This window comes from Heloderma suspectum, chromosome 1, assembly GCF_057233095.1.
Source record: "Heloderma suspectum isolate Gila_16-S chromosome 1, 16-S_ref, whole genome shotgun sequence".
Lineage (NCBI taxonomy): Eukaryota > Metazoa > Chordata > Lepidosauria > Squamata > Helodermatidae > Heloderma > Heloderma suspectum.
The window spans coordinates 69,515,977-69,533,306 of NC_139458.1; the positions used below are offsets into that span (position 1 = coordinate 69,515,977).

At 43.6% G+C, this 17,330-nt stretch overlaps 1 protein-coding gene across 10 annotated transcripts in view; it reads left to right on the forward strand.

Moving 5' to 3' along the window:
• The window catches only part of SPINT1 (serine peptidase inhibitor, Kunitz type 1), a 60,676-nt gene that overhangs the window by 14,059 nt on the left and 29,287 nt on the right, over nucleotides 1-17,330 (forward strand). For all 10 annotated transcript variants that reach the window (XR_014789391.1, XR_014789393.1, XR_014789397.1 and 7 more), the window contains exon 2: nucleotides 15,882-16,033. Coding sequence is in view for 2 of the 10 variants with exons in the window: in XM_084845624.1 (XP_084701750.1) it covers nucleotides 15,882-16,033 (152 nt within the window). In the remaining 8 variants the exon portion in view is untranslated. The remainder of the gene's footprint in view (nucleotides 1-15,881; nucleotides 16,034-17,330) is intronic.

Genomic DNA, 17,330 nt, shown 5'->3' on the forward strand with positions numbered 1-17,330 from the left:
GCATATAGGTTTTTCTATAACTGGATAAAAATGGGTTATGAGTTCAGGTGTATAAAAAGAAATACACACTTAGGAGGGGGAAAAACAGGTGCAAAAATGTGCAATTGGAGAGAAACTGCACTCTTGCTAAAAAAAGAGAGCTTTGAGCTAAGGAACAGATGGGTAATTGAGTATTGTTTTTTCTCAATTTTATTTCTTAAATTTTTCAGGTAAAAGAGGATGTGTTGAAGCTGAAAAAGTATGGGAATAGATCTATGTACAACTGGGTGGGGGAGAACCATGGTTTCTGCCGTAATCATAGCCCATCCTTCCCCAGCCTTCTGTCCTCCAGATGAGTTTGACTACAACTCCCAATGGCTGTGGGATGCTGGGAATTGTAGGCCCACACATCTGGAGGACACCAGGTTGGGGAAGGCTGCCACAGCCCTTCTGGCTTGCTATCGCCAGGACTGGAGGCTAGGGGTGGTCTTTTCTTTATTCTTGATGGTGTTCCCTTAGTTTGTTTTCCCCTCCCATTGACCACAATGGGAGTGTCCTCTTTTACAGAGAACAGTCCTCTATTTGAAGGGCTGCTAGAGGACTGTTGTCTATTTGTCTATCAGTGGCTACTAGTCCTGATGATAGCTCCAGTATCAGAGGCAGTGTGCCTGTGTACACCAGTTGCTGGGGAACAGGGGTGGGATGGTGCTGTCGCACTCATGTCCTGATTGTGTGTTTCCCATGGGCAGCTGGTTGGCCACTGTGTGAACAGAATTTTGGACTGGATGGACCCTTGATCTGATACAGCATGGCTGTTCTTAGGTTCTTATTGGAAGGAGTCTTCTATCTGAAGGGCTGTCCTGGCCAATTCTGGCTTAAAGATAACCATAAGGATTGTTTCCCATCAGCAGTTAGCACCTGACTGAACAGAGAGGCACATGGGTCATCTAGTCAGTTTTCCACACTATGGTGAGATGTACTGTATTTCTCTTAAAAGTATAATAATTTCTAAATTTGCATCTATTCATATAAATTAGCATAAGCAAACTTTATGCAAATGAGTGTCCTCTTTTACCCTTTTTTTGAGGGAGGAGGGTGATGCATTTCCTCTTTTTTGGTGATTCACCCTGCTGAGGGGGCTTTGGATTGTGTGAATCTAAGGCCAACCTCATTGCACTGGCATAATGCCCCAGGGCCAGCGTGAAGGGCAGGCATGAACGGGCACCTGCCTAGGGCCCACACTCCAATAGGGGCCCACTGACAAGAGCCCCTTGGAGTTGCTCCTCCTGTTCACCACTGCAACCTTCTTGTTCACCTGCCTCTCACTCCAGTCCAGGCAAAGGAGGTGGTGAGAAGGAGGGGCAGTAGATGCCACTGCCTACTTGCTCATTGGCTTTCTGCCTGCCAAGCAAGCAAGTGACAGCAATGATGACAGAGAAGATGAGGTCATGACCTCATGACAATGGTATTCAGAAGGTAGACTTGCTGAAGGAGGGGGACCATTGAGGGAGTCTTGCCCAAAGGCCCTCAAAAACCTGGAGCTGGCACTGTAATGATGCCCCATTCCAGGAGTTACTGCTGGCAGGAATAGCAACATCAGTACATCTATGCCTGCAAAACTTTCCATGGTTGTACTGGCCTCCCTGAAAGAGGGTGCAAGTGTTAACCTGTTGGCAGAGTAACCCTTCCGCTGCATCCTGAGGCCACCTCCCACCAGCCTTTGGGGACAGTTAAAAGTGCTCCTTAAACTTTAGGGCCTAAAGCATTTACCTGCTATGCTATTAAATCAGAATGAGGCTCTGAACTGAATGTGCATTTTAAAACCTCTCCTGTGACAAGGTTAAAGCAAGATTCCAAAGACTTTCTTCCTTGTGTTTGCTTCCTGAGTAATTCTAGTGCTCCTCACGTCTTGAAACTTGTTGTGGGGTTCCTTATGCAATAACGCTTTTCACCATAATCTCTCATTTGGGGTTGGCTGCTGTTCTGAATCTTTAGCAATGCTATGGCTCTTTGGAAACAGCAGTCTGTTGTTTCTTCTGCTGTTTTGTCCATAAAATGGGAATATTGTATCTGTGTATACACAATGTTATGTATATGAAAGGGCAGGTCACACGGAACTTTACAGGCAGTAATGCAGGCTGCTATTTAAATTATGACTTCATGGGTTTATTCTAGGTCTAGGCAAACCAGTTCAGTGGGAGTGGAATAATAACCTCCTTGAACTTTTGCCTGTTTTTAGAACTGCGCCATCTAGTATTGTGAAAGATGTGGAAGCACAGTCCAGTTTTTAGTTTATTCCTACAAACCTTATGGGGTGGAGAGAAGTGGTCGAAACTGACACCATCCCATAAGCAAGTGTTGATGACTTTTGGACTTTGATCTTTAGCCACCCGCACGTGGAAGCAAGTGCTACTAAAATAACTTGGGAGTTCACTCCCTCTCCCACTCCTCACCCGCCAGTTCTGTTGCTCGAGACACCGTGTTGGATCCAGACTTAGTCATACTTAGAGTAGACCCATTGAAATCAATGAGACTTGTATGAATCATGACTCACTAAAGTCCCATTGATCTCAGTGGATTTGCTCTATGTCTGACTAAGTCTGGATCCAAGCCATAACTCTTTTAAGAACAGATCTTGCATGTTCTGCTGGGTTTCCCACTGGCACTGCTAGACTGATTACTTGTGTATAAGAGTTTTCCTGCAGTGCAGGTGCCCAAAGGACTGTGAATAACTGAAATAGAACCCCAGTAAATGGGGTGGGGGGGTCCTACCCTCCTTTCAAAAATTGTCTCAAATCATTATTCGCCTCCTCCCATATGTGCCTGCCTGGACCTTAAGATCTTCCTCAGCGGCTCTTCTCTGTGAGCCCCTGCCAAAGGAAGTGAGGCGGGTGGCTACTAGGAGGAGGGCTTTTTCTGCTGTGGCACCTTGGCTGTGGAATGAGCTCCCTAGTGAGGTTCGCCTGGCACCTACATTGTATTCCGTTAGGCACCAGGTGAAGACCTTATTTTTCCAGGCATTTTAGCATTTTAGCTTTCTAGACTTTTAGCTTACTGTTTTAAATCTATATTTTAAATTCCTGCACTGCTGATAGGTTGTATTGTGGTTGTATTGTTATATTGTAGTTTTAATGTTCTATATATTTTAAATTGTTTTATTGTGTGCCATTTGGTTTTAATTTTTGTGAATTGCCCAGAGAGCTTTGGCTATTGGGCGGTATAGAAATGAAATGAAATGGAATGAATGAATGAATAAATAAATATTACTCAGCCATGAAACTCCTGGGTGACTTTGAGCCAGTCATGCCCTCTCAGTACAGTCTACCATCATGCAGGGTTGTTGTAAGGGTAAGAAAAGGGGTAGGGTGGAAGGACCATGTACCTTGAGCTCCTTGGAGGAAAGGTCATAGAATCATAGAATAGTAGGGTTGGAAGGGGCCTACAAGGCCATCGAGTCCAACCCCCTGCTCAATGCAGGAATCCAAGTCAGAGCATCCCTGACAAATGGCTGTCCAGCCTCGTCTTGAAGGCCTCCAGTGTGGGAGAGCCCATCACCTCCCCAGGTAATTGGTTCCATTGTCGTATTGCTCTTACAGTCAGGAATTTTTTCCTGATGTTCAGCCGGAATCTGGCTTCCTGTAACTTGAGCCCATTATTCCGTGTCCTGCACTCTGGGATGATCAAGAAGAGATCCTGGCCTTCTTCTCTGTGACAACCTTTCTAGTACTTGAAGAGCGCTATCATATCTCCCCTCAGTCTTCTCTTCTCAAGGCTAAACATGCCCAGTTCTTTCAGTCTCTCTTCATAGGGCTTTGTTTCCAGTCCCCTGATCATCTTTGTTGCCCTCCTCTGCACCCTCTCCAGTTTGTCTGCATCCTTCTTCAAGTGTGGTGCCCAGAACTGGACACAGTACTCCAGATGAGGCCTAAGCAGTGCTGAGTAGAGGGGAACTAGTACTTCCCGGGATTTGGAAGCGATGCTTCTATGAATGCAGCCCCAAATAGCATTTGCCTTTTTTGCAGCCACATCACATTGTTGGCTCATATTCAGCTTGTGATCGACAACAATTCCAAGATCCTTCTTGCTTGTAGTGTGGTTGAGCCACGTATCCTCCATCTTGTAACTGTGCATTTGGTTTCTTTTTCCTAGGTGCAGAACTTGGCATTTATCCCTATTAAATGTAATTCTGTTGTTTTCTGCCCAGCGCTCCAATCTATCCAGATCACTTTGAATTTTGTTTCTGTCTGCCAAAGTATTAGCTATCCCGCCCAATTTTGTGTCATCTGCAAATTTGATCAGCATTCCCTGCACCTCCTCCTCCAAGTCATTCATAAAAATGTTGAAGAGCACCTGGCCCAGGACTGAGCCCTGCGGTACCCCACTCATTACCTCTCCCCAGTTTGAGAAGGTCCCATTGATAAGCACTCTTTGAGTCCGATTCTGTAGCCAACTGTGGATCCACCGGATCGTTGTTTCATCAAGCTCACTTTGAGCTAGTTTGCTCATCAGGATATCATGGGGCACTTTGTCGAAAGCTTTGCTGAAGTCGAGGTATATGATGTCTACAGGTAGGAGATACATATGAAATAAATAAATGAAAAACACTTCCCAAGACAAACTCACCCAATTGTCACCTGATTTGCTAGTTCTTGTGTCCATGTCATTAGTTGTTTAATGCAACATTGGACTGCTGCTTTAGAGACTGGCTGGGGGAGGGTGTGCATGCGTGTGTGTGATGGAGGGTGCGAGGGGAGATGTGAGCTTTTTTTGGATCTTCCCAATTGGACCAGGATACAAAATGCCATAACTACTTACACTGTTTCCCAGTATGTTCAGTCCTGGAGATTTCATGCCACGCATCTTACACTACCTGCTTCTATTTCTGTCCCTTCCAACAATACCTTAAACTGGGGATGAGGAACCTCATGACCATGGGCCAAATCTGCTCTCCCGTTTTCCTCAGATGGCCACGCCTCCTTCCACTTTCCCTTGGTTGCCAATCATTTGATGGTTTTCCAGCTTTTGCACATTTTTCCCATTCTAAAAAGCTGAAGTGCCTCTCCTAAGGTTTAGCTGCTGACAGTAAGGGCTTTAAGCTCAAGTATGCTGGTGTTTTGAGTGTTCTAGCCCTACCATTTTTACCTTTCTGGAATGTGGCTCTTGAGAGCGTCTCCAAAATTGAATTGAGCTCTTGGGCTGAAATAAATTACCCACACCTACTTTAAAGCAAAACTGTAGGGCACTGTGTTCTTTTCCATTTGATTTGGTTGCCCTGGTTATGAACAGGTTTTGGTGCTGCTAAACAAAGTCTGTCCGATTGGTCAGGATTTAATTTTGATGTCGCAAGACTCACCACAACATAGACTGCCCTTGCTACAGATTGATTCAAAGCAATCTGATACAGAGATGTAAAACTTCTGGAAATGCTGACACCATGGAAAAAAAGCCTTTTCCCCTGTGTTTTTTGGGGAGTGTATGTGTGGAAATTTTGGGGGAAAATGTAAAATAAGCAATACTTATTTTTTTTAGCACTCTTTACCGATCTAAAGTCACTTTGTTGCTTTAGTACAGCCTTCCCCATCCAGGTGCTCTCCAGATATTTTGGACTTCAGCTCCCATCAGCCTCAGGCAGGATGGCCAATGGTCAGGAATGCTGGGCACTGTAGTCCAAAACATCTGTGGGGCACCACGTTGAGGAAGGCCGCCTAGAAGCCAGAAGAAGTAGGAAGAACTAGAGGCAGAGGAAGACAAGTCCAGAAACACAGGACTGTGTAGAATAAAACCTAAACTGTCAAAAATGTACATTTTCTTCCATATTATGATATGGTGACTCTATTCGCATGTTAGGAAACTGATGATTTGGAGCATCCCAAAATGCTTATCAGTAAAAGGTACACTGGATCAATAATTGTAATAAGAAATGGAAGAACTAACTATAATGGGAATCTTACAGAGAGGATTAAAAAACATTTCTCCCCATGGCTTCATTATTTCCAGACATTTTACACCTCTAGTCTTTTTATAAAACTCTTCTTCTTACATAGTTTTTAGAAATCATTTTGGGGGGAGTAAAGGCTTGCTAACAATATGTAAACACCTTGTCTTAAATTCTAAAAGAAAATATTTCATAGTCCAAAGCTGTTCAATTTTTCCACTTTTTCAGAAAGAAACAAAAAAAGGTCCTTGGAAAAAAATGGGAAAAACTGGTTTCCCCCCTAATTTTTCTGGATTTTTTCCAGGTTTTTTTTCAGGAGAGCTAAAATTCATTCATATGCGGTGATTGGCTTTGGAGGATTTACTGTGTAAATGGTAAAACTGTTTGCCTGAAAACAAGGGCAGCTAAACCTGAGAAAGCACAAAGCAGCACAAGCTAAACCCCAGCCCACAAGGTACCATTCAGGGTCATTGTGCCAAAGCAAGAAATAACAATTGGATGGTTTCTTGAAGCTGAACTTTGATTTGCAAATGCTTGAGTCAAAGTGTACAATTAACAGAGAAAGGAAAACTGCTGCCATCTCTGTTGGCATGGGTAGTTAGCCTTTCAGTTTCTCTTTTAAATCTGTTACTATATTTTAAGTCTTTCTATTGCTGCTAGGTTTTATTTTGGCTTTTACTTATATGTTATACTGTGGTTTTAAACTTTTATAGTGCATCTCATGTTGTGTTTTATGGTTTTAATCGTTGTGAACCACCCAGAGAGCTTCGGCTATTGGGTGCTATAGAAATAAATAAATACATAAATTTAGTCTGCAATTATATAATCTTAGAGAGATTTTGGGTTGTCTAGGCTTTGGTGCTAGCGTAGGCCATGGTGAAAAGAGAGAACTTTGTGTCCTGCATCTGTGTGGAAAAGGGCTGTAGCTCAGTGGGTAGAGCACATGCTGATGGAGAAGGCATCTCCAGTTAAAAGGAGATGGGGTGGCAGGACTGGGGAAGAACCTTTGCCAGAGATGTTTGAGGATTGCAGCCAGCTGGGCTAGATGAGACAAGGTATGAATCGGTATAAGACTGCTTCCTAGGTTCTAATTGTCTGCAGGGCTTTGCTAGTGTATATCTAGGTTACAAACTACCTAGTTTAACTGTGTTGGGTCCTCACCCATCCTCTAGTCTAAAGGAACCTTGGGCATTGCAGTTTTGTGATTGAGCTAAGGCTGTTCCACACGTTTGCAAAATGATAATTTCAGTGTACTTTGAACATTCTGTGGCTCCAATAACATTTACTATTTCACTGACCAAACCCCCCCTCCCCGAACTAGACTAGCACAGCTACCAAAATCTTGGTCAAAGCTTATAGCATAGGTGTATAGCGAAGGGCATAGGCCCTTTAGTTCTTTTCATTTCCATGGAGCAAAGGCCCATGTGGGTTTTTTAAATGCCCCCCTTTCTACAAAGGTAAACTTCATTATGAATACTTTTTATTTATGTTTTTCTTTATAACTGAAATAAGCAATACCAACAACCTGATCAATAACTACAATTTCCCAGCAATACAATATTCTTATGAGGACACAACAATGATGAAAAGAAAGGGAAGGGAAGGAAGGAAAGAAAGAAAGAAAGAAAGAAAGGAAAAGAAAATAATTTTTTTCCTTCTCTCTTCCTCCCTTTTTTTAAAGGGTTAAATTTAAACTCCAATTCCTAGGTTCTACAAAGGTAAACTTGATGCACTTAAGTTCAATGCTGTCTCATGTGAATTTTTTTCTGTGAGAGCTGACCCAATGCTAAAGCTCAATCTGTTTTCTGTTTCTAAAGAAAAGCTTTATGGGGTGTTTCTTGTTTTTCTTCACATGTATACTGAGCGAAAGCTCTTGTCTAGAATAGACTAGATAAGCAGTGGAGGCTGGTGGCTGCGATGTCAGTGGGGCAGTGAATCTGCTGCAGGTTTCAGTCAGAATTCTAAAGCACCTTGGGTAGCTTCTTTAGTGTTCTGACTGAAACCTGGAGCAGATTCACTGCCCCAGTGATATCAGAGCCACCAGCCTCCGCTGTAGATAGGTCCAGGAATTGTTGCAATCCAATCCAACAAGAAGCACATTTCCCCACTCTACAAGTGGGGCCTGTAACAAAACGTTGCAGTGTGGAAGGTTCCCTGTTCATATTTCCAACAACTGCATTCCTGCCTATCCCTGCCACCCACAAGAGTGAGTCAGAATTCCGTGGTTATTGAGCATGCTCAGTCCTCATTGGGCTCTTTTGGGGTTTCCTCCCCCTTAGGATTTTTCTTTTTTTCTTCTTAAAGTATGTTTGATTTTGTTCTGTAAACCTTGGACAAGCCTGTGCATGGATGGTGCCATTTTTGCTACTTAAGGATCCCCTCATGGAGAATTGGGTTTGCTATTAGTATATGTATGATGCTCTGAAAGACCCTTCAGGATGTTTGAAAAACCAGAGAGATTCTCTGTTTCAGTTCCTTGGTCAGATCCACCTCCTGGCCATAGGCAGAGTCAGCACGGCAGACTGTCTTCTTCTGATGGTCAGGGCAAGCAGCAGCACTGGTAGGGCATCTATGCTGACAGCCCTTTGCTGCTTATGGCACAAGAATGAAAAGCTATTTTGCACTCCTTGGGGGAAGACTTGGATACAGTAATAATGGAACTACCCATCCAAAGTTTCCAAATGGTCATCAAGAGCAGCCATAGACAAACATGCATGACAGTAGCATAACGTCAAGGATATAAAGGTATGAATGATGGCGCCTTTCCTAGTTTTTATTGTGGAGTTTACTGCAGGAAGTACATTTGCACCTCTTTTGCAGTGAAGTATCTCAGCATTTTAAGCCATTCTGGGAATTTCCTGGGGGAATATTTCTCTGTGAGAAACATGCAGACAAATGCCAGGTAAGTGCACTTGTCACCATAAATCTCCAGATAAAACCCTGTGTGGATTCCAGTATAATTCTAACCACATGCCTGAAGATGTTGAAAGAACCTGTGCAAAAGAGCCTGTGTGGTGTAGTGCTTAGACTGGGACTTGTCCCTGCTCTGGTTCACATCTCTCCTCAGCCATGAAGCTCACTGGGTGACTTTGGGCCAGTCGCTGACTCTCAGCCTAACCTTCCTTACAGAGTTGTTGTGAGAATAACATGTGGAGGAAGAGCATTGTGTATACTGCCTGGGCTCCTTGGAGGAAAGGCAGGATATAAATGTAACAAATATATAAATAAATATGATGTGATTTATAGGGAGCTAACAATTATCCTACCACTTCTGTAGTACTTCTTATACTGGGCAGATTGTTTAGTGTTTACATAAAAAGCTGAAACTGAGGCATTGTCTTAGAGGTCAAGGTTGCCTACTAATTCCATATCCTTAAAGTGAGGCCCTACACCAGCCTTCCCAACCCCAGTGCACCCCAGATGTTTGGACTATAATACCCATCAGGCCCAACATGTATGGCAAATAGTTAGGAGTGATGGGACTTATAGTCCAAAACATCCATCCGATATGTCAGGCTGGGAAAGGCTGTTCTCGCTCTATTTCAGCCATGATGTTTCCCACTGGTACGCCACCATTACTCTGGTGTCTTACACAGCACAAATATGAACGATAGACACATGTCCTTCAACACATGTGTACGTTTAGCTGGCAGCTCTGATTGGGGTGCTGCTCTCCTGTACCTGTACAGTGGTGACTGAGGAAGTGTACTGTGTCTGAGGAAGCGTGCTGTGTTTGCTCCATGTGACATGGGAGTACTCTTGGCAAACATGATTGATGTGTTTCATGTGGAGCTGCTCTAACTGTACCATGCGAGCTAGTTTGGTAGTGAAACCCAGTTCCCTTAAATGGCTGTTATTAAAAAATAACACTGATACAATCCCTCTCCCTTTCTGCATTGGCAATAATAATGCCAGGCAGACATCTCTAATAGGAAAAATGCCTGTCTTCACACAGAACTCATGGGGCAGAATTTTTTAATGGCTCTGCTCCTGGATCCTAGCCAGGATTCCAGAAGCTTCTGACAGCAGGCTCATGCTCCCCATGTTTCTTTATTTACTGAACTGGAAGGCCAACAATGGGGACTCCTGAGAAGGAGAAGCAAGAGACTACTTCAGCTGTACGATTCCAGAGCCTTGGCGCCTGATTTCTGAGGGTCCCAGTGCACAGAGAGACAAAGCTGGAGCTTTCTTTTAACCTTCAACGCTGCTTAGGGTCTATGGAATGGACGCAATATGGCTACAGAGGGAAGGCAGAAATGAGGTTGGGTGTGGCAGATGCCAGTGGCAGCGGGTGGATGAACATCACCCACTCACCAAACAGTCTGATTGGTAGGAACATAAAGCAGCCACCCCATCCAGCCAGTTGGGCAAATGGTATCTGGGGGCTGAGAGAGAGTGTGTGACTTACTGGCACATGCTTTGCATACAGAAGGTCCCTGGTTCAGTGTGTGTGTGTGTGTGTGTGTGTGTGAGAGAGAGAGAGAGAGAAAGAGCGCTTTGCCCGAGACCTTTGTGGGTAGCTGCCAGTCCAAGTAAATGGAACTAGGCTAGATGGCTCTGAATAAGACTCCAGCTCAAACAGCATGTGTCACTGGGACATCCATGACTGACCTCGCACTCTTTTCTCGGTTTTCCACCTGTCTATGAAATGAAGAGGGTGGGGTGGGAGATGCTAATTTGTTTGCAGCAGCAGTGCTGGGGACGTTCAACTTTTCCCTATAGGGTATTTTTATGATGAATATCCCCTGTTGCCCCCAGTTGCTTTTTATAAGTTGCTTTTTATAGGGCAGGAAAACACAGGGCTCTTCTCCTGGTGAAAATTGCTTCTCCCAGATTCATAGGTAGGTTGAACCTTGGAAACAGCGTGTCAGTATGGAGGAATTGATCTAATGAGTTTCAGGGGAGAAGAGGTGGCATAAACACACACAGGGAGTTATTTGTTTCTGAAGTCACATTTGTTTTTAATGTTTCACAGAACTGATTTGAATACTTCTGTGACATACGTTTGATCTGTCACATCTGCGCTGCAATGGACACCCACGATGCACTTGTTCAGCATCATGTATGCTGATGCTTCTGGATGGACTTATCTTTTGTTGGATGTTCGTGTCCCACAGTGACTGATGTAGCTGTCCTTTGAATGCTGGGAGATGTCTGAAGGCGTCTCTTGGGTGTTTAGCCATATAAATCCCTTACCCTCACGTTGCTTTTCCTGCTGCCAAGTGCTGCTTGGACCGACGTATAGCACATTCACTATCAGACTATACCTTGTCTACTTCTCCCTAATGCAAAAGAAGGGTGAAGTGCAACCTTCCCCAATCTGGGTCCTTCCAGATATTTTAGCCTCTAAGTCCCATCAGCTCCAGCCAGCATGGCCAATGGTTGGGGATACTGGGGATATAGTTCAACAGCTGAAGGGACCTAGGTTGGGGCAGGCTGATGTAGTGGCTGTACTCTTTTAAAACAATAATACCCAAAGTGGGCAAGATGGTTGATGTGCGGTCTTTTAATTATTTTGTAAAATGGTTAATTGTTCAGCCACAGTAATCTCCATGTTGAAGCGTAACACTGAAAAGCAGAAAGCTTGCATACTATTCGCTTAGCTATTTAAGGATAGCTACGGTAGCGGGGAGAAAAGCTGGGAGGAGGGAAACCATGGCTAAGCCTCCAGGGATGAACAAGTTGCCCAGTATTTACCTACCCCAACAGCAGGAGATTTCTTGGCTACTTAATATCCTTGCCTTTGTGGTCCAAATACAGTAAATTCATAGAGAGCCACACTGGCAGAAGAGCTGCTGTCCTGTGGATTCTTCCCATACTGTCCTGGTGACACATCGAGAAAGAAACCATGTGCGCAGAGCCAATGATGAGATTCCTGCCATGCAAGTATCATCCTTGGCATGGAAAGGAGCCATAAAATTGTTTCTACCCATGTTACCCCTTTATCTATAGGATACCTGAGTTGCGAGAAGATACCATGAGGGAGGTGACACTCCCCTCTCCGCACCCGCCACACCACTGCAGTAACTTGATGCATTTAATGTTTGGCTTGAATGCATCACCAAGGAGAAGGAAGGGGCCGTAGCTCAGGAATAAAGCACATACCTTGCAGGCATCCTGGCACCTCTAGCGTCAGCAAGCAGTTGATGGGAATGAGCTCTCCTGAGACCCTGGAGAGCCACTGCCAGTCAGAGGTGACTATATTGGGCTATATCAGGAGCAGGGAACCTGCACCTCTTGCAGATGTTGGACTGTAATTCCCATCAGCCCCAACCAGCATGGCCAATGTTCAGGGATGATGGGAGTTGGAGTCCAACATCTGGAAGGGGCACAGGTTCTCCACACTTGAGCTAGGTGAACAAATAGGCTAACCAGGTATAAGACAGCTTCCGAAGTGCTGGCATTTACTATTAGGGAAATGATAAACTGTGTGTGTGTGTGTGTGTGTGTGTGTGTGTGTCCGTCCGTCCGTCCCCTAGTCCTAGTCTAAACCCTTGGATATGTTTTGAATGTTTCTGGAAACAATGTTGTCTGTTTTTGGCTTTAATCACCAACCTTGATTTTCTGAGCACTTTCGGTATAGAGGCTCAGGTAGCTCAGTGACATCTTTGGGGCGATGATCAACATTAAGGCAGTCTAGTTTAAATCATTAGAAACTTCCTAGTACATTTCCACTTGACTTTAAAAATATTATTTGTAATATTTTCAAGGTGTCTGCATGTGTTTTGTACTGTAGCCTTCCAGATAGATACACACACACACGCACACCCCGACCCTGCAAGATGAGAAGCCCTTGTTGTTCAAAATGTGTTAGGACACTTTAGAAAAAAAAAATCCCATTGTTGTGCAGTCTAAAGACACCTGTGTCCACTGTGACATCAGGTATTGAATAGATGAGCTACTGTTGGACTTTCAGATGTAAAAGACTGGTCAAGCTTCTTCAATGTTCTCAAGGCCTTGTTTATACAATCAGTTGTACACAGGAGCAGCCCAAGACATTTTGCTGCCTGAAGCGAAGGCCAAGATGGTGCCCTCTCCCATTCCATGTACAAAAGCCAACTGGGCTGGCAGTTGACTCTTCCTTCAACACTAGTGATGGGGCAGCATCCTCCACCACACCCAAAGGCAGTAGGCTAACTTAGGAAGCACACAGCAGGCTGCATGGCACACAGGACTTTCCTCCAGTACCTTGCTGCTGCCTCCCAGCATCTGCTGCCTCTGAGGCAACTGCTTCACTCTGCCTAATGGTAGGGCCAGCCCTGGTCATATATACAGTGGTACTACTTTTTTTGGACTGTACCACTCTTGCTACAGATGGGGAATTGATGGCTTCATTGCTTCTCCATGAAAACAGCTCCCTGCCTTTCCCCTTTAGCCTTTCCCATCCCCTCACAAGCTATTTTTTAATGTGCACAATGGAGATGTTTTTGTTTCATGGGAAAGCATTCAAAATGTCCACCCACGCACCTGCATCTTGAAGTGGTACAGTTCAGCAAAACCACTTAATTCTGCCAGTTGAATAAACTGATGCTTAGTTTAGATATCCAGTCAGCAAAGCAGGCAAGAGAGCTTCTTGTGGAATGACGATCACAAATGCAAAGGACGTAGTGTACCACATGCAAAACCTGATATTGGACTTCTCAAATTGGCAAATTAGTTAATCAAACTGTAAAATGTTTTGTAGTATAATTGGCGTCAATCTGCACATTTCTGGCAGGATGCCTAAAATTATACAATGGGGATTTTTACTGTGTAGTTTTTGGTTTTGTGTGTTGTTTACAACTGAAAGTTCTCATACGTGGCCAACATTGGGCCTTCTATAAATGAGTGTAGTCAGGGAAGTAAAGACTAGATAACAGGTAGAAGAAGAATTTGGCATTGTGCACTTGAGATATGTGAGAAGTGGTCAGCAAATGCAAGGTCATTGTTGATTCTTGGCCCTTAGCAACAGTTGCTTAGGGCCCTACAAGTCATTAATATAATTGGCTCTGCAGTCACCAAGTACAAATACATGGTGTGTGGTTTTGCTCTAGCAGTCAAATTGCAGCAAAAGATTGCTACAGGAAAATAAGGTATAATGGAATCCCTAGATATGAATCAGTTGACCTATAAATGTGAACTACTGTTAACCCCTGATTTTGAAACTCTGTTGAAACTCTGTTTCAAAATCCAAACTTTTTGGATAAAAGTTTATTCAAATGGAAAAAACAGTTTCAAAATCAGGAGTTAACAGTAGTTCTGATGAGCTAATTTCAACAGCAATTATGCCAACTTTACTCATCCTCTCTGTGATGTAACCCATCTCTGGTGCTGTCTGTGATGAGATAGCTGAGTAACTAGGAATTAATGTCCTGCAAATCCAAAATTAAGCCCTGTAATTAGCCTAGCATCTTTCAGTGTTGTCAGTGGAGAGCAATGCGATCTCTTTATCCATTAGCACAGTGTAATCGTAGTGTAGGGGGTACCACTGCTAGCTCCAGCTGCAAAAGTATCCCAGAAGGAAACTATAGAGTGGTCACAAAATAGCAAAGGACCTATACAGACATAACAGTCTGTCGGATGGAATGCCTCCTCCCACATACTCTCCCCCCTGCCCCTGATGCATTGAGGGAACCTTACACGTGCCCCTGTGCTCTGAAGTGCAGCCCGCAAGACCTAGGGCCTTTCCAGTAGGCATGCCCCTGTTTGTAAACTCTTTTGCCTGGGAAGGTTTGCTTGGCTCCCCCATCCCTGTGGCTTTCAGGCAACAGGTGAACTTTTAATTTGTTTTTAAAAAAATGTTTGGGACTGTGCTGTGATCATACGCACACTTGTTACACTCAGTGGGTCTTGTTTCCAAGTAAACGTGCATAGGATTTGTTATTTATAAATCACCTAAAGTTTTCTAGGCAGTGTACTTACAGAGATTTAAAGAAACATAGTTAATCCCCGCCTGGAGGCTTACCATTTTAATAGGCATGATACAAGAAGAAAAAGGAATGGGAGAGCAAATTCAGGAACTGGTTTCTCTTAGTTACATAAACATTTCATCACAGGGTGGAATAACCCTGAGGGAGCCGGTTCTGGGAGAGGAGGAGTCAAATGGCACTCAGTTCCAGCCGCCCATGGAGTGGATTGTGCTGTTTCACTTCCTCCTCTTGCACTGTTGAAGTTTTAGCAAGAGTTGTTTTGATGAGGGCTGGGCAGAATTCCTTCTCCCACCTTTCTGGGGCCCTTCATCCACTGGTAACTTTTCAGAGCGTGGGTGTAGGGAGGAAATATTGCAGCACTTAGTCATGCTTTGAGTGGACCTATTGAAATCAGTGGGGCTAACTTAAGTCCCATTGATTTCAGTGGGTCTACTCTAAGAATGACTAAGTCTGGATCTAATCCATTGATTTTTTTTAGAACAATAAATGGCAAAGGCATTCAAAAGATATAAAAGCCCCAGCCTTGTCTGAGAGAGCAGGACAGCATTGCCCACATAAAGGAAAAATCCTAAATAAGGCTAGCCTTAGTAGATGTGAATAAGTTGGGGCTAAAGTACTAGCAATATCACTTTAAAACAAAAACAGAGCTAACAACGCATCCTTGACATATTCCTCTTGTAATTAAAATTGAATCAAAGAGGTGTCCTACTTGTCTACTACACACCTGCATTAACTGAAAAGAGAACTTATGATGCAACATTTTAATAATTGAAAATACCTGACCTCTGATGTCCATTTTCCCCCCGTCTTAGCCAGGTTGCATGTGGGCAGGTTGCATGTGGGCAAGCGTAGCTATCTCTCGCTCTTAGTCATGTGCTTCTTCCCTCCCCTTTTCTTAGTTGATCCAAACGTTCTGCTCTCTTATTTAATCCTCCTGTTTTATTGTAAACCTAATTGTATTTTGGTTGAATTAGCATTTGTTAGCTGCCCTGGTGCTATATGTAGAAAGATAAGATATAAATTGAAATATAATTTTGTTACTTTCTCCCCTGTGCCAGATGATAAGCCACCTGAAGCCAGAGCTTGGATGGACATGAAAGTGCAACCTAATGAGCCAGTGATATTGAAAGGTACAGAAAGTTTTGATGACAATGGAATCGTGAATTATGAATGGACCCTGCTCTCTGATGATTCCTCTGTGATGATAGAGGTAAGATGGGACAAAGCTTTAAACATGATTCCCTGGCACAAAAGCTTATGAAGTCTTCAATTAAGAGCTCTATAAGTTTTCAATACTGTGTTGTGGCTGAGATATGAATGAGGCTTTTGCTTGTTGTTCCCTATGCAAAAACTGCCATTATACCAGAAAGTCTCTACCAATAGTTTCCTGTTTTGTCTGAACTGGGAAACTGTGGTTACCAGCTTCAGAAAAAGCCAGGACATTAAACTACAGTTGTTGAATGGCTAAGAGCAATCTTATGGTCCCGGGAGAGCATCCCATGGACCATAGGGTTTTTTGCAGTCCTCCCTCTGAGGCCATAGACACTACTACGACCTCAGAAGGGGGATACAGGTGTCCCATCCCTCTCTCTCCCCTTGCAGCCCACCCCTGTGTCCCAGTATTAGTGTGAATCAGGTCTCAGCCTGGTCAGTGCCTGGATGGAAGGCTGTCTAGGAGCCCCATGTAAGCTGCTTGAAAGCAAGATCTAAATGTAATCACGATTGTATGCAAGTTGGAATATGTGAGGCCTGGCCCAGCCCTAAGCTGAACCAATCTTTTTAGTTTGCATCTTCTAGACTTCTGTATTTGAGATGATGCATGTCTGTTGAGTGGAATCCCTTCCTTGCAACAGAGTAGGTAAATCCAGTTTAGGCAGATTCCAGGAATGGCTGCAAACCAATGCAAAGAAAGGCAGGGCTCCAATAGTTTGATACTCTGCCTTTCTTTGTGGGATTTACTGTCAAGTCTTCTATGGGGACTGAAAACTTCCTGATATTTTTTTTTTACCCTGAGAAACTCTCAGATATGTATTTTTGGCCAAACCTGAATTGTCTGGCAACAACCCGGCTTCTAAAGTTTGCAGTCCTTCACACTTACCTGGTGTAAATTTCACTGAACTCAGCAGGGCTTAGTAGGATTGCACTGCAGGTTACATTTTCTTATACTGGGAATAGACCTGAGCTAAGAACTTCCTTAGCTCTGTCCTATGTTTAAGAAGTGCCACAATAACAGTTTCCCCCTATATTTCTATTTGGACCTTCTTGTGTTAACCATTGCAAAAATTACAGCCGCCTCCTCCTTCTTCTTCTTCTTCTTCTTCTTCTTCTTCTTCTTCTTCTTCTTCTAGCCTGTTCTGTCTTTATTGTATCTTTATTTTATTGCTGTACTGCTGAAAACCATTCTTTAACAATGCCAGCTGAGCCAATTAATAATAATCCTCTATTCTCGTGTGAATTTTAAAAGTACATTTTGAGTCATATTTCACTCATAGTTTTTTGCCATAGAT